Source organism: Sus scrofa, chromosome 9, assembly GCF_054392235.1.
Source record: "Sus scrofa isolate SSC_HxYL_T2T_F1_AM1 chromosome 9, Sscrofa_HxYL_maternal_Yorkshire_Landrace_v2.0, whole genome shotgun sequence".
Taxonomy (NCBI): domain Eukaryota; kingdom Metazoa; phylum Chordata; class Mammalia; order Artiodactyla; family Suidae; genus Sus; species Sus scrofa.
The window spans coordinates 3,666,891-3,693,626 of NC_139391.1; the positions used below are offsets into that span (position 1 = coordinate 3,666,891).

At 43.7% G+C, this 26,736-nt stretch overlaps 3 protein-coding genes across 4 annotated transcripts; all 3 read right to left on the reverse strand.

The window, feature by feature from the left end:
• Window positions 1–387: 387 nt before the first annotated feature.
• LOC110255251 (olfactory receptor 56A3-like) lies at window positions 388–1,335 on the reverse strand. The gene has a single exon (XM_003129436.5). It carries the CDS (start codon window positions 1,333–1,335, stop codon window positions 388–390), a length of 948 nt encoding a protein of 315 aa, XP_003129484.2.
• A 10,244-nt stretch (window positions 1,336–11,579) lies between these two features.
• On the reverse strand, window positions 11,580–12,539 carry LOC100521107 (olfactory receptor 56A3-like). The gene has a single exon (XM_003129471.2). The coding sequence runs from the start codon at window positions 12,537–12,539 to the stop codon at window positions 11,580–11,582; it is 960 nt and encodes a 319-aa protein (XP_003129519.2).
• An 11,048-nt stretch (window positions 12,540–23,587) lies between these two features.
• LOC100514860 (olfactory receptor 56A3) lies at window positions 23,588–26,190 on the reverse strand. Of its 2 annotated transcripts, XM_084978181.1 has the most exons (2): window positions 26,167–26,190; window positions 23,588–24,499 (listed from the first exon to the last, which is right to left on the reverse strand). In XM_084978181.1, exon 2 carries the CDS (start codon window positions 24,407–24,409, stop codon window positions 23,588–23,590), a length of 822 nt encoding a protein of 273 aa, XP_084834307.1. In that variant the 5' UTR covers window positions 24,410–24,499; window positions 26,167–26,190. The 2 variants fall into 2 exon arrangements, with proteins under 2 accessions (XP_084834307.1, XP_003129485.2); XM_003129437.5 differs by lacking the exon at window positions 26,167–26,190 and having other exon boundaries at window positions 23,588–24,535.
• Between the last annotated feature and the right edge of the window lie 546 nt (window positions 26,191–26,736).

Here is a 26,736-nt window from a genome sequence, read left to right on the forward strand (position 1 = left end):
TCTGTCTATCAATCACCATCTATTCTTTTGCAGATTCTTTTCGCTAACAGGTTGTTACAAAACGTTGAGTAGAATTCCCCGTGCTCTACAGTAGGTCCTTGTTGGCTATCAATGTTATATACAGTAGTGTGAATAAATTAACCCCAAACTCCTAATTTATCCCTCCCCCACCATTCCCCTTTGGTAACCACAAGTTCGCTTTTCAGGTGAATTAAGCCAGACAAAGACAAATATCACATGATATCGCTTGCATGTGAAATCTTAAAAAAAAGGTACAAATGAGCATACTTGAAAAACTCAAACAGACTTACAGGCCTAGAAAGCCACTCATCCATTATGGATCCAAAACTCCTCCTACTGTGGGGGGCAGAGCCTCAGCTGTGCTCATCACCACCCTTTCTTCAGCAACCTCTGGATTCCTTGCTTGATCTCCTGGGTTCGCACCCCATAAACGATGGGGTTGAGGGCGGCCGGGACGACATGGTGGAGGACATTGAGCAGGACGGGCACATCCGGGGGCACCTTCTTCTTTACAAGCAGAGTGAAGATAAAAACCAGAAGGACGGTGCTGAAGAAGAGGATGAGGATGAAGTGGGAGCCACAGGTGCCCAGGGCCTTGGCCACGGCACCTTCTGCCTTGAGTCTGAGCACGGCCCGCAGGATGAGGGTGTAGGAGGCGAAGATGAGGATGAGGTCAGAGCCCAGCATAGTCCAGCTTAAAGCAAACTGGTAGAGGCGATTGATAGTAATATCATCATAGGAGAGCCTGGAGACAGACATGTTGGCACAGATGCAGTTCTCAATGACATTTCTGCCACAGTAATGGAGTCGAGCAGAGAGGATGGGGATGGGCAGTGTCAAAATGAAATTTCTGGCCAAAATAAAGATGGCTGCCTTGGCGACAAACTGGTCAGTGATGATGGATGGGTACCTCAGAGGGTGGCAGATGGCCACATAGCGGTCGTAGGCCATGACCATGAAGGTGCAGGACTCCATGGCAAAGAAACAATTCATGATGAACATCTGGAGGAAGCAGGCAGAGAAGCTGACGGCCCTGAGGTCAAACCAGAAGATGGCCAGGACCTTGGGGATGACGGTGAGACAGAGCACCATGTCCAGTATGGCTATGAGGCTGAGCAGGTAGTACATGGGCTCGTGCAGAGATTCCTCCAGCCGGATGGTGACCAGGAGGGTGGCGTTGGCCCCCAGGGCCAGGAGCAAGAGGAGGCTGAGGGGCAGGGACAGCCAGAGCTGCCAGCTGGGGGACCTGACAAAACAATTCAGGAGGAAGTGTGAAACCTCAGTGGCGATGGTGCCATTTTGGTGGGCTGTCATATTGTGTCAAATATTCCTGCAGGTTCCTTTTAGTGATCTGTAGAAAGGATGAAATTAGTTACTGATTCAAGTGTCACGAAGACAGAAGAAGTTGCCTTTACTTAGGTGAAACTTGTGGATTTTAGCAGAGTCTCCAGCACGAAGTGAAATCATTTGTCTACTCTTTGTGCCCTACTCTTATTATCTTAAAACAGTGCAAAAGGATGGAGTTCTTACCCTGGCGTGATGGGCTCTTTGGTGTCTCTGCAGCACCAAGACACAGGTTTGATCACCAGCTCGGCACAATGGTTTAAATGTACCAGTGCTGTCACAGCTGTGGCATAGGTAGCAACAGCAGCTCAGAGCTGACCCCTGGCCCGGGAACTCCATATGCCGTGGGGCGACCAAAACAGAAAACAAGCAAACAAACAAATGTAGAAGGATCAGGTGATATGATTTCTTTATAAATATTTGACTTCAAGGTTAATTTTTGGTAGAGTAGTTGAAACTTTACAGAAATTAAGAGGAGCTTACTTAGAGAGCTGTTTACACCAGGGGCGTCTCTAAATTTGTACTCATGGTCCTTCTTCATTAAAAAAAAATGAAGACATGGACTACCGTATCTACAACTTAACTATAACAACACCCGCAAATAAGTAGCAGAGCCCGGCACAAACTAGGCACCAGACAAATGGCCCCAGACCCCCAGCCACACCAATCTGAGCTTTCAGCTGTATTTATTTTGCTTTAAATATAGATGTTTAAACATTATCAACTGAAAGCAGCGTTGGTTACTTTGCATTTTATCTACAAAGTTGTTTGATTGAGCACGTATGGATTCTACCTAAAGATTGCTTTATGCTTGCTCTATTTCTAGCTTTTCATGTTGGTAGCATTCCTACCTGCTGGAAGAGCCAACTTTAAAAGGAGAATGAGCAACGCCCACCCAGCTATGCTGTACGGATACCTATTATTGAAGAGGATGAAAGTTGACTCTCCCAATTCCGTCAGTGGGAGAGTGGTGAAGTCCACCTGTCAAGCCCTGCCTTCTCCTTTCTGGCTCCCCTTCCCATCTTCTGTATAGAGATCCAGGTACACACTCCCCCCAGCCTTCCAGGCAGTAGTTCAAGGTTGCCATTGTTCTCATGATGTAACCCCCACCCCCCAACACCCCACCCCTCCCCCCGCCCCCGCCCCCACCACATGCTGTCAGGTACCAGGGTCAGATAACTGAATTGAGACCTGTCCTTTAACTCTGAAGGAGGTAAAACCAGAGCCCTTCTGGGGATAGCAGGTAATAATACCAAGGACTGCAGGCAACCGCAGGGTCTCGCCCAAACTGTCGTGAGAGTGTGGGCCAGGCTGACTGGCTGAGGGGGAGAAGAGTCTGGAGAAAAGAATTGTGGATAAAGGGATGTGGTGCCCTCATTTACACTAGAGGAAGGATCTAAGGCTCTCCTCCGCCTGAGTCGTGACGGAGTCCAAAGAAGGCTGTAGCCTGGCAGAACGCACAGGTCAGGTCGTCCTGGGGTCCTTCAATCGCGTGGCCCACTGCATTCAAATCTGTCTACACTGACCGGGGGTCTCTGTTAAAGTGCTGTCTCATGAGTTTAGAAACTTTTCTCAGGCGTTTAGGAACTGCCCTCTTTATGTCCCACCAGGTTCGCTAACATGATATAAAATAACATGCGGTGTAGTTTCTGAACTCCTACCACCTCGTGGGAATTGTTCCCTAACATCTAGGGCTTCATTGCCTGTAATCGTTCACCTTCCTGGGAGATTAAATATTATCACCACGTTACAAACAAGAGAACTGATTTTCAAAATCATAACCTTTCATACAGCATTAGGCTCACCCTAGTCCTGTGTAATTCTAATCCAGTGTGTTAGATTTGCGTGACTTCTAGGCTCGAGGTTCGCTCTGGCGCTCATAGCTAATTCTATGATGACGAGCTTTCCTCCGCAAAATTATTCTTTAAAAAACAAACCTTACTCATGACAAAATTACTAGTTCTGAGACTCGAACTGGTGGAGGAGAGAGAGCTCTGGGGGGAGGCAGGGGGACGATGGAAAGGAGGCTTTAATGCCACCGCGGGCCCAGAACTGAGCGCTATGTTCATGCCAGTAGGAACCTACTTTGTTTTTGTTGAGGTTCAAATCGTGTTTTCGTTTCCAGTTCCGATTTCTGTGGTCCCAATGCAGTTCCAGCCCTGCTCATCCAGCAGCTCCCGGAGGCTCCTCCTCAGAGGGTCCCGGTTAGGAGCCTGGGCTGGCTCTCAGAGGAGGGAGGCGGGCCGCCCCCAGTCTCCTGGTCCTCAGCTTCCCCAGGCAAAGCGTCCTGTCCAGCTGGTGCCTGCCTGGCACGGCCTGCCCACCGGACCTTCAGAAGAGATTCAGGTGGTCTTCCAATTCTTCTTCTCTTGCTCATAGCAGAATACACTTAGCAATGACGTTGACAGTTTGGGGATGAATTTTAGAGGTTCTGTCCTTTATGACTCATGTAGTGACTCTTATTACTGTTTTCTTGGGTTTGCCCTCTAAGTGGCAACCCCTCAGGAGTCAATAAAAGTTCTAAAGCAACTTTCATGGTCACATTTTTTCTGTTTTTTTCCCCCTAATTCATACCTCACCCTCTTCATCGCAACTTAGTTCATCTTGTCTAGCAGTTCAGGGATTTGCCGGGTGGAGTTGCCCACCAAGAGTGAGCGTTAATGAAAGTACAGGGTGTCATTAAGATAAGAGTCCATAGAAATACAACTTCCAGTGTTGAGCTGTGGCCAAAGGACCTTCTCCATGTTCTGGGCACTCCGTGCATTCAACTCACTTTGCTCTCCCTCTTCCTCTTGGAATGCATTCATTGGCTTCTACATTCGAGGCATAAAACCCACGAAGCCCACCACTTGCTGCAGTGATGGAAGTCCTGTGAGCTTTGCTGTATCCACACCTTGTACAACTTCAGGCTGTGGAATTCCTAAAGTCCCCTTTAAACACCACCTCCTGCCTTTTTTTGTCAGTTGGCCTTTGCTCATCTCATCCTCTGATCTTACTCTGCAAAAGTGTCACATTTAAGTCTTACAAGTCATGGTCCCAAATCTCACTACCCTCGAGAAGCTTTATCATTTAGGGATTTCAAAGGACATCCCGAAAGAAATAAGAATTCTCTGCACAGAGCAGGGAAAAGCTTGGAATGACCTTCAGAGGGTACAGCCAACTGGTGGTTCAGACGTGCGTGTATCCACGGGGGAGCCTGGCGAAGAGGCATGATTCGGTTTCTAGAAGAGTTTGGGGATAATGGCTTCTAACTGGAGAGTGAAATTTCTAAGAACAATGCTAGAGGATTGTTTGGTCTCTCTCCCCCACTCACCGACTCTGCTTTTCTCTGGAATGTTTGTTCCTAAAAGCTCTTCCATCCATGGGTCATTCAAGAAGCCTTGCACCACCTACTCAGCCTCCGAGGTCGAGGAAGGAAGCATCAAGCTCTCCCTTCTCCTCTTTCCATCTTTGTTTGCAGTCAGAACTTGCCAGTGGTAGCCCTGGGGCTGAGGACCTGGAGCCAATTGTTACTGGTTCCAGCCAGGTGAGGACGAAGCCCGAGAAGGCGGATGGTCCAAGGCTGAGGCGGAGACCCAGCCGCCAAGCTTTTCCCCGGCAGGTTGGCCCACAGCGCAGCACTGGGAAGCTCTGCTTTAAGAAGCGGAAGCTTGTTAGGGACCAACTACCTCCCCAGACTCAGACAGACCTGTCAGACACCTCTCCAAAGGGCAGTTAGACATGTGACCAAGGGCATCCAGACAGGTGCCTCATTGATCTTCTGACATCGTTTTCTGGCTGGGGCAGCTGTGGCTTTTTGGAAATGATTTAGACTGAGCCGAAATCTGAGGATCTTCTTTCTGACTTGCCACGGTCCCCGGGTGTGCACTCTATCTTCAACCTGCTATGTTATGTGCAACAGACTCCATTCCCGCCCCAGGAGCCCAGCATTTGCGGGCAAAGGCTTTGCCCCCAGTTTCCGTGTTCCTCATAGAAATGCCCATATTTTCATGCCTGGGCTCCAGATGAGGCACTTTCAGCTCCCCCCACCCGCTAATCTCCCACAGACAAACTCCCGCTCCTCTGCATCTCTGTCACCACCGAGCAAAGGGTCAGAGAATTCTCTGAACACAGGCTTCACCCCGTGCCCACTCGCCTGAGGTAGGAAGCAGTATCCAAAATCCCGCCTGCAGATGGTCTCAGCAGCACTGACTCAGCAGTGGAGAAGGACACAGATCTCCAGGGATGAGGCAGGTCCCTCCTGCCTCCTGGTCAATCTCAGAATAGCTGCCTCCCGGGCACCCGTCACCCAGACTCACTCGCCGAGGATGTGAAGATGGGGGTCTGGCTCTACTCACACTGGAGCTTGCAAAGTTGCTGACTACCCGGGTGGTTATAACTGCAGGGCCTCAGGGGCTCTGCCCTTTGGGAACTCCTCTTCACCCGCTCCCTTAGGCCCCAAAGGCCATCGGAGTTCACACAGGCTGGCAGATGGTGAAAGAAAATGATTGTCTTTCTCGCTGAAAGAAAGGACCGGAGTTCCCGTCGTGGCTCAGTGGTTAAGGAATCTGACTAGGGACCATGAGGTTGCGGGTTCGATCCCTGGCCTTGCCCGGTGGGTTTGGGATACGGTGTTGCCGTGAGCTGTGGTGCATGTTGCAGCTGCGGCTCAGATCCCGCGTTGCTGTGACTCTGGCGTAGGCCGGTGGCTGCGGCTCTGATTGGACCCCTGGCCTGGGCACTTCCACATGCCGCAGGAGTGGCCCTAGAAAAGGCAAAAAGCCAAAAAAAGAGAAAGGACCTTTTGGGAATTCAGCCCTACTTTGACATGTGCTCTGCAGGCAGTCCGTTTCCTGGTTGTGAGTGTCTTACCTGCATCCTTACATGTTCATACCTGTTTGCATGTACACACCTGACACTGTCCACGGAGCCTGTAAACTCACTGAGAAGTTGTCACATTTTCTTGCACATGCTTAATAGATAGGGACATCCAAAATCATGCAATTGAGTGGCTTGGCATTAACTTATCTTTTATTATGGCATTACAATGATAAAATGCAGGAAGAATTTGAAGAAAATATTACCGAGAAAACACAAAGTATTTTTCAGAGAGAAAATACTGCACTCCTATTTCGCCCATTTAAGAGTTTTAAATGGGATTTGCATAGAATTGGTCACTATGAAGCCCGATCTGTTCCTTTATTTTTATTTTTATTTGAACCTCATGTGAATTATTAACACTTTTCGAATGATGAACAAACATCTCAATTTCTTTAAAGGCCGTCTTTTTTTTTTTTTTTTTAAAACATGTTCAGCGCAGTTTTATTCATAATAGACACACAAAATGTAACCAACCCTAACAGCCATCGGCAGGAGAATGGATAAACCGTTGTCTCTTTCTCAAACCGTGGATTCTACTCAAACTGGGACTGTATTTCTGATTTAGGCAACTTCACAGGCAGCAAAATGTAAGTAGAAAAATGTAAGGGTACTTGCTCTATGATTCCATTTCCATGAAATTCAAGAAAAGGCCAGAAAAGTCTGTGGGGATAGAAGTCAGAGCAGCATAAAATGAATAATAAAACTGAAGAAAAAAAAGAAACCAGAGCAGCATTTGCTCTAAGGCTATTTTTTGTTTCTTTTTAAGTTTTACTTGCTTTGGCATTATCTCAGCATCTTCCTACGTGTCTCTCCTTCTGAAAAGTGAAATCTTCAGTGTATTTAAAACACGTCTCTCATTTCTCTCCAGGGTACTTAGCTCTGCGCTTGTTAGAGGAGAATGGCTGGATACTGAATTTATATAAATGTTGTTGGGTTATAAATCTGATGCGATTTTTATTTTCCTTTTTTACAGAGAATTTATCGGCGTGTTGTTTACTTACGATGTCCTGTTGGTTTCAGGTGCACAGCAAAGCGACTCAGTCATTCATATACACATATCCATTCTTCTTCTTTTTTAACCAAACCTTGAAAATCAATACATGTTGCTCTGAGTTGACTTTATGATTATTATTAGTTGTTGTTGTTGTTGTTTGCTTTTTCATTTCTTGGCCGCACCTGCAGCGTATGGAAGTTCCTGGGCCAGGGACTGAATCTGAGCGGCGGCTGCAGCAATAAGACCTTGACCCAGTGCTCGGGGCAGGGGTGGAACTTGTGCCACCACAGGGACAACGCCAGACGCTTAAGCTGCTGTGCCACATGGGGAACGCCTCCCACGCTACTTTTGGAACTTGTTTTACCCCAGATCAATGTGAGCCCCACACCTGTGGACAAATTTCTGACCAGGGATCTAAGCTTTGGCAGTAAAATCTGTCGCGGAGCCTGTACGTGATGTTTTATTTGGACTTTAAATAAAAGTCTTTAAATAAAAAGACTTTAAATAAAGTCTTTAAATAAAGTCTTTAAATAAAAGTCTTGACGGCTGCTCAGTTTCCTTCCTGCCCATCATCCCTTTCAATGGGAGGAGCCAGCACCCACGTGGCGTGTAATTAAGTATGACCCCAAATGCTGCCATTGTCTACAACCATGTCCTTCGGTTTAGAGACCTAGAAAAAGTGTATTGCGGGAATTTTGTTTCGGTGATGGCATACAAATAAATTTATTTTTAATTTTTATTCTTCTAAGGTGTAGTTGATGTGTCGTACTCTGTATGTTTTCAGGTGCGTCAGATAGTGATTCTCAATTTCAAAGGTACACTCCATTGATAGTTATTATAAAAGGATGGCTCTATTCCCCTTGTCGTGGAATAGATCCTGTCGCTTATTTATTTTATACGTAGTGGCTTGTGCCCCTTCATCCCCTACCCTTACTTTGCCTGTCCTGTCTTCCCTCTCCTGACTGGTAACCTCGAGTTTGTTCCCTGTGTCTTTGAGTCTGTCTCTTTTTTGTTATAGTCACTGGTTTGCTTCATTTTTTAGGTTACACATACAAGCAATATGTCTTTGCCGTATTTCACTGAGCATAATGTCCTCCACATCCATCCGTGTTGCTGCAAATGGCAAAATGTCCTTCTTTTTCATGGCGAGTAGTATTTCACGGGGATATGCACAGACCACATCTTCTTTCCCACTGAAGTACAGTTGACGCACCGCATTGTTGAAGTTACAGGTGTACAATATAGGGATTCACAATATTTAGAGATACAGAGTTCCCGTCGTTGGTCAGCAGTTAATGAATCTGACTGGCATCCATGAGCACGCAGGTTCAATCCCTGGCCTCACTCAGCGGGTTAAGGATCCAGCGTTGCCATGAGCTGTGCTGTAGGTAGCAGAGGTGACTCGGACCTTACATTGCTGTGGCTGTGGTGTAGACCAGCAGCTACAGCTCCTATTTGACCCCTAGCCTGGGAACCTCCAAGTGCCCCAGGTGCAGCCCTAAAAAGCAAAACGAAACAAAATGAAACAAACCAATTTTTAGAGATTATACGCCATTTATAGTTACTATAAAATATTGCCTATGTTCCATGTGTTGCGGGGTTTGTCTTTGTACCTTGTCTCTTTCATGCACAGTAGTTTGTTTCTCTTCATCCTCACACCCATTTTGCCCCTCCTTCCTTCCCTCTGACTGCTGGCAACCACTAGTTTGTTCTCTGTATCTGTGGGTCTGTTTCTTTTTTGTTATATTCCCTAGTTGATTGCCTTTTTTATGAACTCGTGCGTGTGACACATTCCACATATAGGTGATACTACATACTATTTGCCTTTCTTTGTGTGATGTATTTCACTAAGCATAATACCCTTCATGTTGTTGCAAATGGCAAAATTTCATACTGTTTTATGGGTGAATAGTATTCCATTATATATACATATACCACCTCCTCTGTATCCATGCACCTGTTGATTTAGAAATCTTGTATTTCTTTTGTTAAATTTAAATTTAATTTTTTTTTTTTTGTCTTTTGAGGGCCCCACCCACAGCATATGGAGGGTCCCAGGCTAGGGGTCTAATTGGAGCAGTAGCTGCTGGCCTACACCACAGGCACAGCAGGATCCAAACCACATCTGCGATCCACACTGCGGTTTGCAGCAATAATAGATCCTTAACCCACTGAGCGAGGCCAGGGATCAAACCTGCATCCCCATGGATACTTGTCAGGTTCTTAACCCTCTGAGCCACAATGGGAACTCCTTGTATTTCTAATACAGACATTTGGTGCTATGTATTTTCTCCTAAGTATTGCTTTAGCAGCATTTCAAAATTTTTGATATGTTGTATTTTAATATTTTAAAATATGTAAGTATTTTAATATTTTAAATTAAAAATATGTTGTATTTTTAATTTAAATTTTAAAATTTCCATTTTCTGTTCTGATTTCTTCTTGGTCTCATGGATTGTTTAGAAGGATATTGTTTAATTTTATATGTTTTGGTGTTTTTCTAAGCATCCCTTCACTGTTGATATCTAACTTAATTTCACTGTGATCTGAGACTACACTTTGCACAGCCTGAATTCCTTTCATTACAACGGGACTCGTTTTATGGCTCAGAATCCGGTCAACCGCAGTAAATGCTCCGTGGGCCCTTGAAAGAATGCACATTCCTCTGTGGCTCTTAACTTTGAAACTTATTTTTTTCTGGTACTAATATAACCACTCATCTTTTCTTTCGATTATTATTGGTATCATGTATATTTTCCTTCTTTTGCTTCTAACGTGTGTGTTTGGTTGAGGTGTACATTGCGTAGGGAGCATTTCCTTGGGTCTTTCTTTTTCTCGTCCAACCTGATAAGCTCTGCATTTTTCTTGGGCTTGTGTCTGCTCATTTATACTTAGTGTGTTTATGGCCGTTGGACATTTTGCATTTGTTCTCAGTTTCCTTCTTCCTTCTTTTGGATTAAGGTATCAGAAATTTTGTTCTGTCTTTTTTGTTTCCATATGTCATAACAATTTTATTTTGGGGGTACTTTAGGGATTATTGTATCTGTCTCTAATCACAGCCTACCTTCAAGTAGGAATACATCATTTCATACAGGATATAAGATCCTTAAAATAATGTGCTTTCATTTCTCCTTCCCTTGTTTGTACTATTACCGGTATCCATTTCACTGTTTCATATGTTATAATCAGCTAACTCCTTTTTTGCTATTTTTATTTAAATAGAAAATATTTTCAAATACATTTCAATAATAAAAAGCGTTTAACCTGTTTGAGCGTGGTGTAGTAACACATTTCGACGCTCTCTGTTCCCTTATGCAGGTCCGTATTGACATTGGATGTCATTTTCTTCTGCCCAAAGAAGCTTTAAAAAAATAATTTTAGTGAATGTAGATTGCATACACAAATACGGGAGTAAAATCTGTAGCCATTAGATAGTGGCAAGTGCTGTGCAGAACAGTGAAACAGAGACGGCATCAGGAGAGCATTTGTAGTTGGGGGAATATTGTTAGATCCTATCTCAAAGGTTGTGGTCAAGAAGACCCAGTGGACCCGAGGCAAAGAGCTACGAGGACAGAGGGACAAACAGGAAGGTCTCAGAGGCAGGATGCAGTTCGGTTTCTGAGAAAGTGCCTGGGAAGCAGTGTAGACGGCGAGAAGTAAATGACGTCCACTTAGAGAAACACAGGCTTCTCTCCCTGGGCTTCCAAAGTGCCTTATGCATGCGTTTTTTTGTCAGACTCTTATAACATTGCAATATGCTCGATTTTACGTATTTTTGCTTTTCCTGCTGGGCCAAGTGCTTTTGAGTAACGGGACCAAGATTGGTTATGTTTTTTTTTTCCCCCATTTTTTTAAGTAATAGGCTGGATATAAAATAATTTGCAATAAATATTTTTGCATGCCTGAAGAAAAATATTAAAACATGATAGTTATTTTAAACACTTTTTAACAGCTGCTTTTTACTCTTTTTAATCTTATGTTGACTCCTCCAACGTCAAAGCACTGATTTAAGTAGGTTTTCCTTTTGGGTATGCATTTTTAAGGAAGTATAGATTTTTCATCTCCACTGGGTCTGCTTGGGCTATAATGGGGAGCAGCAATGAGGTGTGAAGCTGGACTCATCAAAATCCCTAACCCCAGGTCTGGGTAATATGCTAGGAGGCTATATACCTAGGGCCTTGGTCTCTGCCAAGACACTGGAGCAAGGTAAGAACTAGGATGTGACTCTTAGAGGAAACACACAGCTCATATCATTAGGCATGAGCAGGGAGAAGTTTAGGCCTGTATTTTTATCTCTAGTCCCTGCCTTTCAATTTTGATTTTGACTGATTCTCGATGGAGACAAGCAGCAAGAACATAGTCACTTTCTGCTGTCACTCCCTTTCCTCAGGAATTTCCAAATCCCCTGCTGAATCTCCTTGGTTCGTACACCATAGACGATGGGGTTGAGAGCTGCAGGAATGACGTGGTGGAGGACGTTCAGTAAGACAGGAACATCAGGTGACACCTTTCTCTTGGCCATGTGGGTGAAAACGAAAACCAGCAGAATGGTGCTGAAGAAGAGGATGAGAATAAAGTGAGAGCCACACGTGCTCAGAGCTTTGGCAGCTGCCCCCTTTGCCTTGAGTCTAAGAACAGCTCGGAGGATGAAGATGTAGGAGAAGAAGATGAGGATGAGGTCAGAGCCCAGCAGAGTCCAGGCCGCAATTAACTGGTAGATTTTGTTAAGGGCCACACTATCACAAGAGAGCTTGGACACAGAGAGGTTGGCACAGATACAGTTCTCAATTATAGTTTTTCCACAATAATGGAGCCATGCAGAGAGGATGGGAATAGGTGCTGTCAGAAGTGCATTCCGGGCCAAGATGAAGACAGTTGCCTTTGCCACAAACTGGTCAGTGACGATGGATGGGTAGTGCAAAGGCTTGCAGATGGCCACATAGCGGTCGTAGGCCATGACCATGAAGGTGCAGGATTCCATAGGCAGGAAGCTGTTCATGATGAACATCTGGAGGAAGCAGGCAGAGAAGCTGATGGCCCTGAGGTCAAACCAGAAGATGGCCAGGACCTTGGGGATGACGGTGAGACAGAGCACCATGTCCAGCAGGGAGAGGAGGCTGAGCAGGTAGTACATGGGCTGGTGCAGGGATTCCTCCAGCCAGATGGTGACCAGGAGGGTGGCGTTGGCCCCCATGGCCAGGAGCAAGAGGAGGCTGAGGGGCAGGGACAGCCAGAGCTGCCAGCTGGGGGACCTGACAAAACAATTCAGGAGGAACTCAGAGACTTCAGGAGAGAGGGAGGTGTTGCTGTAAGACAGCATTGGCAGTGACTTTGGTGAGGTAGATGTCTTTGAGTAGCTGAAGAAGAGAGAGAGGGAGTTCATTCCACCACAGACTCTGATGCGTATGGATTTAGCTTATAAAACTCGGGAGGCTAAGGACACAACCCACCCCCTCCACCCCACAGCCCTTGTGCCCTGCACATTCTTGACACATAGAGGTCACCAATAAATTTTTGTTGAATACATAAAACGATGTTCCTCAATTGTTCTTTCATCTGTGCTTCATTTTACATTTTCTCCTGTGTGAATGTAATTTTTTTCAATTCATTTGCATGGCTGCTATCTAACAAATCATAAATTGTTTAACTATCTAATACTTAAATGGAAGATGTAAAATCGAAGCCTGTGGACATATTCAACTTTAAATTTTAAGCTTGTACGAATGCATTCAAAACGCTCGATGAATCCATCATCATATTTTCAAGAGGGTAAAAGATGGGCATATGCAGAGGTATGATGGATTGCACATAGACCAATGTCCTGGCAAATATTAATAAAAATCATATCTAAGGTCATGTCTATGTCTAACCTCTGTCAATACCCACCATCCATAGCCACACCCACTTCCTTACCTGTACCTCAACCTACACATCTACTGAAGGCCTTGAATGCATCTGTGAACAGGCAAAAAAAAAAATAAAAAAGGAAATATCAGGCTAAGGATTGAGTGAAAATCAGACATCGAAATGAAACATTCATGTCAGCTTTCACTGGTGGCATTCTATGAAGGTACGCGCCAGTTTTCTTTACTTAATGGAGCTCAGGGCTGGAAGATAAAATCCAGGTTCCAGCAGAGCTGGAATCTATTACATCATCTCTCGCACAGGCAGGACTTTACACTTCTTTCTGCATGGGGTGTGCTCTAGACATCCACCCACTCCTTCATCTCCCTCTGCCAGACCTGAAACCTGTAATAAATGGACTACCGCAACGCTTGTGACATGGGAGAAACCTTCCCTGTAAGTCCTGCTGCACAGGCTGGTTCTCATGTGACTTTATGCCCTGAGTTCACACCAACTGCTTGGCTCAAGGAATTTGAAGAAGGAATTTAAAGTTATCCTGGATGGGCAGTGGCATCAGAAAAGAACAGAAACAAGTCCACCATTTTTTGAGGACCCAACTTTTGTCTCAGGCTTCAAAGAATTTCAATATAGACACCTCTGAAGGAATCGAGTTGTTTGCAGTGGAAAAAAATAATTAATTTGAAAAGAAAAAAAAATGAGGTGTTAAAGCCCACAAAACAATGGATAGTAGAATTCAACTTACAAAAATTTGAGATATCATTTTGATATGGATATTGAACAAATTTTCTGTTTTTTTTTTAAGAAAAGATAGAATAAGCTTGAAAATATGAGCAAAAGAAAAGCATACTTAAAAGAAGAATCGGTCATATCTCCTAGAAGTGAAAAGGATATAATAATTAAAATTAAACAATTAAGAGATAAATTTGATAGCATATAAGCCGTGACTGAAAATACAATTAGTGAACTAGAAGATGGAACTGAAGACATTTTTTAGAATGAAGCTCCAGTGATACATAGAAAATTTCAAAAGTGTAGTTAAACTCCTCTTTAACTACATGGGATTTTAATAGACATAGTCCGTCACTCTATCTTTTTTTGTCTTACTGGGATTAAGAAGGTCAAATCCAAGATTGATATTTTGTTCTGAACACTGGAGGCTATAAAAAGTAACAAAGTATGTTTGAACAAGTCTCCGAAATTTTTGAGAAATACAATAACAAAAATAAGAACTCAGTCAATGCATTTAACAGTAGAGTAGAGAGAGCTAAGGAGAATTAGTAAATTGTCGGAAGGGAGATCAATTTGAATGATGGTTGGGAGAAAATTAAAACAGATGGGAAATGCCAAAGAAAGTATGAGAAACTGAGGACAGAGTGAGAGGGTCTAACAAATAAAATTTGAGTTCCAAACTGAAGGGGAGAAAGAATGAGGTAGAGGCTTGTGAACTTTTCAGAAGAGAGAAAATACATCAATAATCATATCCAAGAATTCCACTGAATCTCAAGTGAGATAAAAAAATTAAAAAGCACACCTCCGTATATCTAAATATATCTAAATGTGTACACCTACAGATCATTGTCTAACTTCAGAGATGACAGACAGAGGAAAGATCTTAAAAATCAGCATGATTATTTTAATCAGTAGAATCCAAGGAGTTCCCATTGTGGCTCTGCCAGTTAAGAACCCGGCATAGTCTCCCTGAGGATGTGGGTTCCATCCCTGACCTCGCTCAGTGGGTCAAGGATTCGGCATAGGTTGCAGACGCGGCTTGGATCTGCTGTTGCTGTGGCTGTCGTGTAGGTCACAGCTGCAGCTCTGATTCAACCCCTAGCCTGGGAACCTCCATATGCGTCAGGCTATGGGTACTAGAAGTCCACCTTATGAGTTGTGCATTACCTGAAGAATTGTATTATATTTATAGTTGTACAACCATCATCACAACCTAATTATAGAACATTTCCATCCCAAACCCCGAGCCCACCCCTCCCTCTCTGCAGTCTGACCCCTTTGGTAACTATAAGTTTTTCAAAGTCTTAGCCTCTATGTTGAAGGTCGCTTTTCTCTCACTGCCCTCATTCTTCTCCTAACCCCGTGTATGCATGTCATTCTGCCCTCTTTCCCCAGTGGTTAGGTTACCCGGCAATAGGTTAATAAGATTTCCATGCCTGTTTTGTTGTCAGCCTTCTTGGGGCAACAACTGTGATCTCTAAGGGCCATCAGACGAGGGGCCCTCCTCAGTGACGTGTCTAGAGGAGTCCCATCTATGCAGAGACGTTTCCTAAGATCACTTTTGGCTACGAAGTGAAGTCTATAGAAGGTGGATAGGAATTCGTATTAAGCTTGAAGAGGAGTAGGCCTGATATGAAACCTCTTCAATAGGACCTGGAGGCAAGAAAGAGGGCCAGGGAGTGATGCACATTATGAGGGAGGGAGAAAAGCTTTGCAATGAAGGCGGTGCTGTCTGCTTGCTGCCCCTGGGGCCCTTTATAAGTCTGGAGGAGGCTGTGCATAGTCCAGTGATTCCAGGCCAAACAAACACATAGTCCAGTGATTCCAGGCCAGACAAATGGAGGCAGGGAGTGTGCAGAGAGTTGGGGGAACAGAAGCACACATGCCCCGAAAATAGGTGGTGGAGGGAAGATGGAAACAGAAGATGGACGTTTACAACAGAAGAGATTAGATGGAGGGCAGGAAGGACAAAGGGAGCTAGAGAAGTAAAGGGAAGAACAGAAATAGGAGTATGTGTTTTTATGACGTGAGAAAGGCGGTCAAAGCAAACCAGTGAAGGTTTCTAAGTAACGACCTCAGGAGGGGGGGGGGGGACCCGGCTTTCCCTTCCAGGTTTGTGTTCCCCCCTCACGTTCCTGTAAAAGCTCCTTCATCCTTCCTGAAGGATGTTCCACCTGACACTCTGCTGCAGACTCGTGAACCCCCTCCCGGACCCAGCCCCCTCCCCAGCAGGTGCAGAATTCTGGGCTCAGCTCCGCCATAGTTGTTTTCGCCTGGCCCCATGCCACTTCTCGCTGTCATGTCCCTCCAAGCTCCCATCCTCCACCTTCAATCCCAGTTGCAAGCCCAGCTTGGTCCCTCTGCTATCCTTGCCCTGGCCAGGTGTCCGCTGTCACAGTGGTGGGTTTAGCGCCTTCTTTTTCTGATGGAGCCAGACTTACTGTATGGAGACAGCGATCTCTGCCAGGGAGAAAAAGCTCTGGCTCTGCCTGATTGAATCTTCTACCCTCTGGCTTTCAGAAAGGAGAGTTTATGCCCGAGGTTCTACTTCCCCAGGGAAAAGACGGCCTTGCTGGCCCTGCAGGGGCAGAGAATCAAGATCCCAGCATCCTCTTGGCCCTCCGGGAGAAAGCTATGCTCCCAGCTCCTCATGTTCTGTGATCCCTAGGCAGGCAGCATTGCCCCGAAGGCATAGTGAGTCTCAGTGTTCACTGCCTTGTGCCCGTTAAATGGGGAAATGAAAGCCCGTTTAATTCTAGAAAGCAAAACCCTAGGGCAAGATGGTTCAAGGCAAAATGCTTTGACCCCAGTGGGTGTCAGCCTTGGACTTTCCAGCAATGCATTGATAAAACATATGCCTGATGAGCATAAATCCCACCATGTGCTCTTTGGGACTGATATTTTGTAGTAAATTGTAAAGCACTCAGATCTGCTCCCTGATGTTTTCATGCCTGGGACCAGAAGTTCTACTTGAGTGGAACACTTTTACTGTAAAAATCCAAGAGGATCATTGATATTTAATTGCATACTTTGTAATATATTCAGTTAGTGCCTGGCAGGTCCAAAACATGGTTGATCTGTTATTAAATTTTTTCCTAACTGCGGCCACAGGTCCTTGGCTAAAGATTAGATAGAGCAAAACTCAGCTCCTAACTCTGTCACTTGACATGTTGCTTAAATTACCTGCCTCATACTCCTAATTTGCATATTTCCTGTAAAGAATCAGTGCAATCGTGTTAGGAACCCTTGACAGTTATGGCATTGTTATCATTATTCCTATTCCTATAAAACTTGGCTTCTCAGCATTTTTTTTTTTTTTTTTTTGGAAAATGGTTAGTTGCCATGAACCATGAAACAGCTGCTGCTTCTCATCGTCTCAGAGCCTTTTACACAGCACTGCCCATGTTGGAATGAGGTTGACCTCTAATTAGTGCCTACCATTTGGAGCTCTTTCACTTACAATGGTTGGTTTGTGCTTGTCTTCTCTCTTGTAGTTTTATTTGCTCAGAGCACCTTAAGAAACACGATTGTCTCACCGGATGTCTCATGTGCATCTGATTGTAACTGGGGGTCATGTCTTGGGGATTACCACCTATCTTTTGGAGATTACCCTCTCATGCAGCACCTCCTCCTGTCAATTTCTACACGCCATGTATTTCGCTTTTAAAGCCAGACATCCCCACATCTCTCCAGATCTTCTCCTTTGGTTGGTAACCAAGAGACACTTCATAGCATTTAAGCAACATACGCTTCCTTTTTACCTTGTTGGATTGATTCGAGTCGGGGTGTTGGGAGACGGGGCACTTCTCATGCTATTAACACTCTATCAGGCTCAGTCTCAGGACAAGTGACTGTTTGCATTTCTAGAGCCACTTTGCAATCATAAAGGGGTCTTTCATTTCATATTCATTCTTACATATTCAGTTGCAAAGTGTATGTCATTTAAAGACATTTATCATTGATAGTCACTTATGAAAACAAGTTCAGTTGAGTATATTTTCAGAGTTTTGGGCTGGAAAGAACCATTACCTGACATCTGGCAATTGCAAAATATCCAGCCAAACTTGCTATGGGACCAGTGAGTGAAAAAGGTATTGGAACCCTCCTACACTATTGGTGGGAATGTAAGCTGGTACAACCACTATGGAAAACAGTATGGAGGTACTTTAGAAAACTCTACATAGAACTACCATATGACCCAGCAATCCCACTCTTGGGCATATATCTGGACAAAACTCTCCTTAAAAAAGACACAGGCACCTTCATATTCATTGCAGCACTATTCGCAATAGCCAAGACATGGAAACAACCCAAATGTCCATCACCAGATGATTGGATTAGAAAGATGTGGTGTATATATGCAACGGAATACTACTCAGCCAACAAAATAATGCCATTTGCAGCAACATGGATGGAACTAGAGACTCTCATCCTGAGTGAAGTAAGTCAGCAAGAGAAAGACAAATACCATATGATATCACTTATATCTGGAATCTAATATACGGCACAAAGGAACCTTTCCACAGAAAAGAAAATCATGGACTTGGAGAATAGACTTGTGGTTGCCAAGGGGGAGGGCCAGGGAATGGAATGGACTGGAATTTGGGATTAATAGATGAAAACTATTGCCTTTGGAATGGATTAGCAATGAGATCCTGCTGTGTAGCACTGGGAACTCTGTCTAGTCACTTATGATGGAGCATGATCATGTGAGAAAAAAGAATGTGTACATGTATGTGTGACTGGGTCACCAGGCTGTACAGTAGGAAAAGAACTGTATTGGGGAAACAGCAATTTAAAAAAAAGGTATTGGAGAATTTCTCTTTATAGTAATACCTTGTACAATTTATAAACTCTTTCTCTTAAGACCGTTTCCACTTGGAGAGTCTCATTTGCTACCTAAAACCTGAAAGACACTAGCAGGCTCAGCTTTATTATTTACTAAGAAGAGGTAAAGGAGAAGTGACATAAAGAATTGCTGTTCCTACCAACATGTATTGAATACTTTGTATGCGACTTGAATACTTCCCCCCTTTTAAGGTTCACGAAATACTGTGATAGAAGTCATATTACCTGAGCTATTTTACAGATTAGAAAACAAATACTCAAAAGGGATAAGAAGATTGTTCAACATTGAAGAGCTACGCCTGGGGAGGACAGGGTTAGAAACAGATGCATGAGATTGGAGAGCGTAGCTCTCTGTAGTAACATTACGAACTTTCTATGGAACAAGGAGTCTTTGGAAAAATATCCAGGAGAGGGTGGGGCTTCATTATCTATAGATACAAAAGCCACACAGGATATAATAGGGAGTTCTGGGATTTAATTTACTTTAATTAAAAATGTATACATGGAGTTCCCGTCACAGTGCAGTGGTTGATGAATCCGACTGGGAACCATGAGGTTGCGGGTTCAATCCCTGGCCTTTCTCGGTGGGTTAAGGATCTGGTGTTGCTGTGAGCTGTGATGTAGGTCGCAGACAAGGCTCATATCCTGTGTTGCTGTGGTTCTGGTGTAGGCTGGCAGCCACAGCTCTGATTGGACCCCTGGCCTGGGAACCTCCATATGCTGCGGGGGCAGCCTTAGAAAAGGAAAAAAAAAATGTATGCAGGTGTACATTTCCTTAAGAACACTTTGAAGATAAAGTGGTATAAAACCAAATTCATAACATTAGAGTTGCAGACCTCATGCTGGTTGAGAATTACCCAATTAAGGTCCGAGGATCAGGATTCAGGATTCAATAACGGTAAGATTTGGCTGTCCTTGAGACGTGTGTAGGTCCAAAATTAAACTAGTGAAGACTTTTGGCGTGCAGCACGCCTCAGAGTTACACATTGTTTTGTTTTGTTTTGTATTTTCAAATCTCATATGTCTGTTTCTGCCTTTTATGTGGATTATTTAGAGCAGGGTTTCTCAAGTAGCCTTGACCTCTTGGTCAGACAATTCCTGTTGCATGTGTGGGTCTATCCTTGCATTGGGGGAGGTGTAAGGGCATTCGGGGGCTCCCCTCGCTGTGTGTTAGCAGCACCCCCCTTTTCTTCAGCTCTGGCCTCCACAGTTTTCAGAGGCAAAATTTTCTCTGGACGTTGTCATATGTGTCCTGGGTGTGGAAATGGACACCCTTTTCTTCAGCAGGTGCACCAGTGTGAACAGCACGTTTTTACCCTGTTGATAGGATTAACCCATGTCCACACAAGGCTTCTTTCATTCCGCGTGGGAGAGTGGTTGTTTCAGAGACCATATGGCCTTAAAATCCTGGCCGTAAGAATCTGGGCTTTGTAAAGAAAAAGTTGGCTGTTTCCTGCTCTAGGATTTTCAATGTGCATATTTCAGTTATCTCCGTCAATCTTCAAATAAACTTGACATGTTTCGCATATAAAACCAGAAACCATATTTACTTCTATTTTATCACTCCTTATCTTTTTTTTCGTCCACCTTAATCTGCATATTTTTAAAATCTGAGGGTGTTGTCATTATGTTTTTCTTCCCCACTTCCCTCTCGTCTACGCCTTCAATTACCAAGGACAGGGATGCTAGACTGGTTAATATTGTCTCACATTTTTTTTTCTCCGATTATACTGTCTCTACATCTCTTCTCCATTATTTCTCTCTAGGCTTCAATTTACGTAGATTATACTTCTATATCTTTACGTATGTAGTTGTTTTTTTTTCCTCTCTGGTGTCAAATCTGCGGTAAACCTATTCAGTAAGTTTTATTTTTTCTTCATATATTATATAGTTTTATTCTAAAGAGTCCATTGGATTCTTTTGTGTACTTTCCTTTTATTTCTTTATGTTTTAATGAATCCTTTTCATCTTTATAAATCTTGTGTCAATATTTTTATCTTTATAATTCCATTATTGGCACTTTTCTTTTTTTGATTGCTATGTCTGCTTGTGTTAACTGATTTTTCTCCTAATAATAGGTTATATTTTCCAGCCTCTTACTATGGCTATTGAATCTTTGTTGGATGTTGGAAATCTTTTTTTTTTTTTTTTTTTGGCTTTTTGCCATTTCTTGGGCTGCTTCCGCAGCATATGGAGGTTCCCAGGCAAGGGTCCAATCGGAGCTATAGCGGCCGGCCTACACCACATCCACAGCAACTCGGGATCCAAGCTGTGTCTGCAACCTGCACCACAGCTCACCGCAACGCCGGATCCTTAACCCACTGAGCAAGGTCAGGGATCAAACCTGCAACCTCATGGTTCCTAGTCGGACTTGTTAACCGCTGCGCCACGACGGGAACTCTGGATGTTGGAAATCTTATGATGCTGGAAATCTAGATTGAGTTGTATTGCTCTAAAGAATGTTTTAGGTCATTTGGGCTGCTATACTAAAATGTCATAGACTTAGTAGCTTATAAACAACAAATTTATTTCTCATAATTCTGGAGGCAAGAAGTCCAAGATCAAGTCACTGGCATTTTCCTGTTCTGGTGATGGTCCTTTTCCTGCCTCTTGCTGGTGCCTTCTCACTCTGTCCTGCTTTTCTCCATCCTATATTCCCCCAGGGCCCACCCTCTGGGGTGGCTACAGTGGCTGATGGCTTGGTGGCTGAGCGAAATTTGTTGCTTACCAGAATGGCAGGCAACATTTTTTTTTTTTTTTTGCTTTACAGCTATGTTAATATATATGTAGATGACAAAACTTGCAAACTTTTAATATTTCTTCAGATGTAGTAGCTTAAATTTACTTTAGAAGAATATTATTATAGCTATATTTGTAAGATATTTCCATTGGTATCCAGGTATGTACATTTTAAATTAAGGCATTCTTCTTATGAGCGAATGAGTTTTCAGGGACATCTTTGCTTCCAAATAATAAAGAAAAAAGGTTACCTATTTATGTGAATCTAATTGGATATTGATGGATTGCTTTTTACTTTCAAGGAATGTATTAAATATTGATATATGCTTTTACTTATTGTTTTCGATGTGAGTGCATGCTTATTTCTCAGAGAGTAGCTCCTAGTGCTTGGAGGGAGCTGAGAAATCAAATACCAATTTATTGTTCTTCACTGTGAATGGAGCAGAAAGAGGAATGGACAGAGCTTTGCAGAATGAAGCTTAGTCAGCCAAGGACATATCCCTTGTGCTTTCAGGGAAGAAAGAGCCAGACTTTGGGGACAGCCTTGGACTTTTGGGAGTTTCTTTCCGTGGTCAAAACAATGTAACACACTTGTAAGTTGTCACTGAGATACACAAGCTTATATCTAGAAAGGACCTTCTAAACAATTATTCACTATTTTCAGGTAATAGTAATATAGAATAATAGTGAAACACAGTGAGATTCATTTTTTCCCTGGGAAACTATTTTTGTGTGTGTATGTGTGGTTGTGCAAGGCTTAGAACTTGGCTCTTCTAACCTCTATCCAGGGCTTTCCTATGTTACCAAGTATCTTAAAGCCCATAGAGGCACGTTATTCTGTTCCTCACCCCTTTTCATTCGAGGAGAATATATTCCTGGAATTAAAATTTGTATATCTCTTAATCAAACACTGAGCTCCTGAAAGCAATGATAATATTTACTTATTTTTGAACCCTAATACCCAACAGAAAACTCCCAGAACACAAAGTATGCTTAAAAACAGTTCAATCAGGAGTTCCTGTCATGGCTCAGTGGTTAATGAATCCGACTAGGAACCACGAGGTTGCGGGTTCAATCCCTGGCCTTGCTCAGTGGGTTAAGGATCTGGTGTTGCCATGAGCTGCGGTGTAGGTCGCAGACGCGGCTCAGATTCCGTGTTGTTGTGGCTCTGGCGTAGGCTGGCCGCTACAGCTCCGATTGGACCCCTAGCCTGGGAACCTCCATATGCCACGGGAGTGGCCTGAGAAAAGGCAAAAAGAGCAAAAAAAAAAAAAAAAAAAAAAAAAAAAAAAAAAACCAGAAACAAAAAACCCCAAAAAATCCCCAGTCCAATCAATACGAAAAAATGTCCAAATAATCTGTTATATTTCAACATTATTATTGAATCATATACTGCAATGCTTCCAATTATTTAACTCACTAGCATAGCTATGTTGGCATACCCCATACACCATGACTCCCTGGATCCAGAAGATAAGTATTCAAAGCATAGACCTATGGGGGGGACAAGAATTTAGGAGTCTCTTAAATCTAATAAAACTATTTGTTAACTGTTAGATGCATGAGCAATTCAGGAAAACAACGTGCCTTCTCGCAGTGCATGTTATGAGAAGCGAAGAGAAGAGGGGGCGAGACAGAGACAGAGATATAGTGACAGAGAGACAGAGGGAAAGACAGTGAGACACAGAGAGACAGTGAAACAGAGATGAATAAACACAATAAGTGGCTGAGAGCTGAGAGAAAAAGACTCAGCTACAGAGCAGTAGCAAGCTTCCACCATCCAGGACTGAAATCTCAACTCCTACGTCTCTGTCTCCAAAGTGCTCGCTTCTGTGGAAATAAGATTAAGTACACATTACACTTTATACACAGAATACCCACAGGTGTATTCTCAAGAATATAAAATTTATGTCATCTGAACAGCTGCCTATTCAGGAACATAAACTTCTCATTTTAGAACCTGTGTAAGGAAGCTCAGTATTTTGGAAAACATAGGACAATAAGTGTGGTGAGAAAAGATTGATGAGTGAGAGAAAGAGAAGCTTGAAATTGGACCTTTATTAAAGAGGACATAAATACAGTTAATCCGGTTTGGAAGAATAACATACAGATACGAATTTCAGCCCAGTCCCTCAGCACTAATTTAAAACTCCTCCTACTGTGGGGGCAGAGCCTCAGCTGTGCTCATCACCACCCTTTCTTCAGCAACCTCTGGATTCCTTGCTTGATCTCCTGGGTCCGCACCCCATAAACGATGGGGTTGAGGGCGGCCGGGACGACATGGTGGAGGACATTGAGCAGGACGGGCACATCCGGGGACACCTTCTTCTTCGCCACATGAGTGAGGACGAAGACCAGGAGGATGGTGCTGAAGAAGAGGATGAGGATGAAGTGGGAGCCACAGGTGCCCAGGGCCTTGGCCACGGCACCTTCTGCCTTGAGTCTGAGCACGGCCCGCAGGATGAGGGTGTAGGAGGCGAAGATGAGGACGAGGTCAGATCCCAGCAGTGTCCAGCCCCCAGCAAACTGGTAGAGGCGATTGACGGTGACATCGTCACAGGAGAGCCTGGAGACAGACATGTTGGCACAGATGCAGTTCTCAATGACATTTCTGCCACAATAATAGAGACGTCCTGAAAGACTGGGGATGGGCAGTGTGAAAATGAAATTTCTGGCCAAAATAAAGATGGCTGCTTTGGCGACAAACTGGTCAGTGATGATGGATGGGTACCTCAGAGGGTGGCAGATGGCCACATAGCGGTCGTAGGCCATGACCATGAAGGTGCAGGACTCCATGGCAAGGAAGCTGTTCATGATGAACATCTGGAGGAAGCAGGCAGAGAAGCTGATGGCCCTGAGGTCAAACCAGAAGATGGCCAGGACCTTGGGGATGACGGTGAGACAGAGCACCATGTCCAGCAGGGAGAGGAGGCTGAGCAGGTAGTACATGGGCTGGTGCAGAGAGGCCTCCAGCCGGATGGTGACCAGGAGGGTGGCGTTGGCCCCCATGGCCAGGAGGAAGAGGAGGCTGAGGGGCAGGGACAGCCAGAGCTGCCAGCTGGGGGACCTGACAAAACAATTCAGGAGGAAGTGTGAAACCTCAGTGGCGATGGTGCCATTTTGGTGGGCTGTCATATTGTGTCAAATATTTCTACAGCTGTCTCTTAGTGATCTGTAAAAATTAGGATAAAACTTAGCTACTGATTCAAGATATGTGAAAAGCGACCAATTGCTTTACCTCAATAAAACCTTTCTATCCTAGCAGATTATTCACAGCCAAGGGACTCCATCTGTATGTCCTATAGGCCATGCTACTGTGAAATTCCTATTACTTTAGACAACATAAAGGATTGAGGAGACAGGATTTGTTTATACATGTTCAATTTGTTCAAGATTTATTTTTAATAAACTATTAAGATATTACAGAAACTAAAAGAAGGAAAAATCATTTAGAAAACTACTTTGTGGCAGGTGAGTCTCTAAATTTGTACTTATTTATAAGTTTCTTCTTTTTCTTAAAAAAAAATGACCACATAGATCCCCGTATCTACAATTTAACTATAACAATATACCCGGATAAGCTGCAGAGGCTGGTGCATCTAAGATAAATGACGCTAAACCTCCAGCAATCTGAATCTGACCTTTTAGCTGTACTTATTTTGGTTTAATTAAATAATACTAAAACCATATTGAAAATAAAGTGAGTTCATTTGCATTTTGTCTAAAAAGTCATTTTAATTTGTTAGGTAGAGATCCTGAGAACAATGGCTTTTTTTTTTCTCTTTATTTTTTAGATTTTCATACTAGTAAGATTCCGAACTTCTGGAAGAAACAACCTGAAAAGCAGAACAAGCAAATCTCTCAGCTTATGGGGGAGCAACACTTATCCTTAAAGACGATGAAAATGGATTCTTCTGACTGCAATATGCGAGCTTGAGGAAGTCTACTCTTCAAATCTTTACATCTCCTTTCCACTTCCATTTTCATTCTCCAAGAAAGGGATGCAAGTACCTGATTCTGGACCTTAGTTCAGAGTTGCCATTGTTCTCTTAACATTTTCCCGTTTGGATTCTGTTGGGTACTAGGGTCACAACATTGAATAAGGCAGTGTTCTTAACTCCCCCGAAGGTAAAACTAGAGTCATTCTGAGGACAATGGGAATAATAACAGGTGCTGTGAGCAATGATGGGGTCTGCTTAAACTATTAAGGGGGTGCTGGGAGGGCTGGTGTGGGGAATAGGCTGGGGAAAAGGAATTAGGAATGAAGTGATGTGCCTTCATTTACATTTGAGAGGAAGGATCTAAGGCTCTCCTCCCCCGGAGTGTTGACAGAGTCCAGAGAAGGCTGCAGCCTGGAAAAACGCACAGGTCAGGTTGTCCTGGGGTCCTTCAACCACTCAGTCTATTGTATTCAAATCACACAGTCCATTGTATTCAACTCTGTCTAAACAGGCAAAGATCTCTTGGAAGTGCTGTCTTGCGGGTTTAGCAACATTTTCATCAGGAGTCGGAGAATGGCCTTGTTTATTGCTCGTTAGGCTCACAGACACGTGATCACACATTAGCTTTGATCGACAGCACTTCCGTGTAGAATTGCATATCCTATTTGATATTCCGCTTTACGATTTTTAGGCCGCTCACCCCCTCAGTACTAAGGGCAGTTTTCCAGCTGGGATTTTAATAATTCCCGAAAGAATTAAGAATCTTGCATGGAAGCAGAGGACGTCTTGACATGAACTTAGGAGGGCACTGCCAATTAAAACAACTGGTGATGAAGACGGGGGGGTGGGGGCAGACCAGAGGAAGAAGAGTGACTCATTCTTCTGAACAGCTTTGGGATAGTAATTTCTAGTAATAGGATGACATTTCTGAGAACAGGGCAACAAGATTATTTTGTCTCTTTTCCCCACTCATGATACTTTTTTTTCCTTCTCTTCTCTCTGGGGTGTTCATTCCTACATGCTCTTTACCCTAGAAACCTTTCAAGAAGCATTGAACAAGTTAGTCTTAGACGTAAATTAAAGTATTTGCCCCATCTCCATCTTTTTTTGTTTTGTTTTGTTTTTGCCATCAGAACTTGCCAATGGCAGCATTAGGGCTGAGGATCGGAAGCTAGTAATTTCTGGTTCCACCCAACGGCAGGAAGAGGCCAGAAAAGCTGAAGGTCCAAGACCGAAGTGGAGACGCAGCTGGCCCAGCTTTTCTCCAGCTGCTGGTTAGGCTGCAGCACAGCACTAGGAAGCTCTGCCCTAAGAAGTGGTTGTTAGTAATCACTGAACGTCACAGACTCAGAATCTTCTCTTTGAAGTGTAGTTTCTGACATTATTGAGGGCATC

Excerpts from the sequence above, each read along its gene's own strand:
- LOC110255251 (XM_003129436.5), bottom strand. The coding sequence starts at position 1,335 with ATGACAGCCCACCAAAATGGCACCATCGCCACTGAGGTTTCACACTTC.
- LOC100521107 (XM_003129471.2), bottom strand. The coding sequence starts at position 12,539 with ATGCTGTCTTACAGCAACACCTCCCTCTCTCCTGAAGTCTCTGAGTTC.
- LOC100514860 (XM_003129437.5), bottom strand. The coding sequence starts at position 24,535 with ATGACAGCCCACCAAAATGGCACCATCGCCACTGAGGTTTCACACTTC.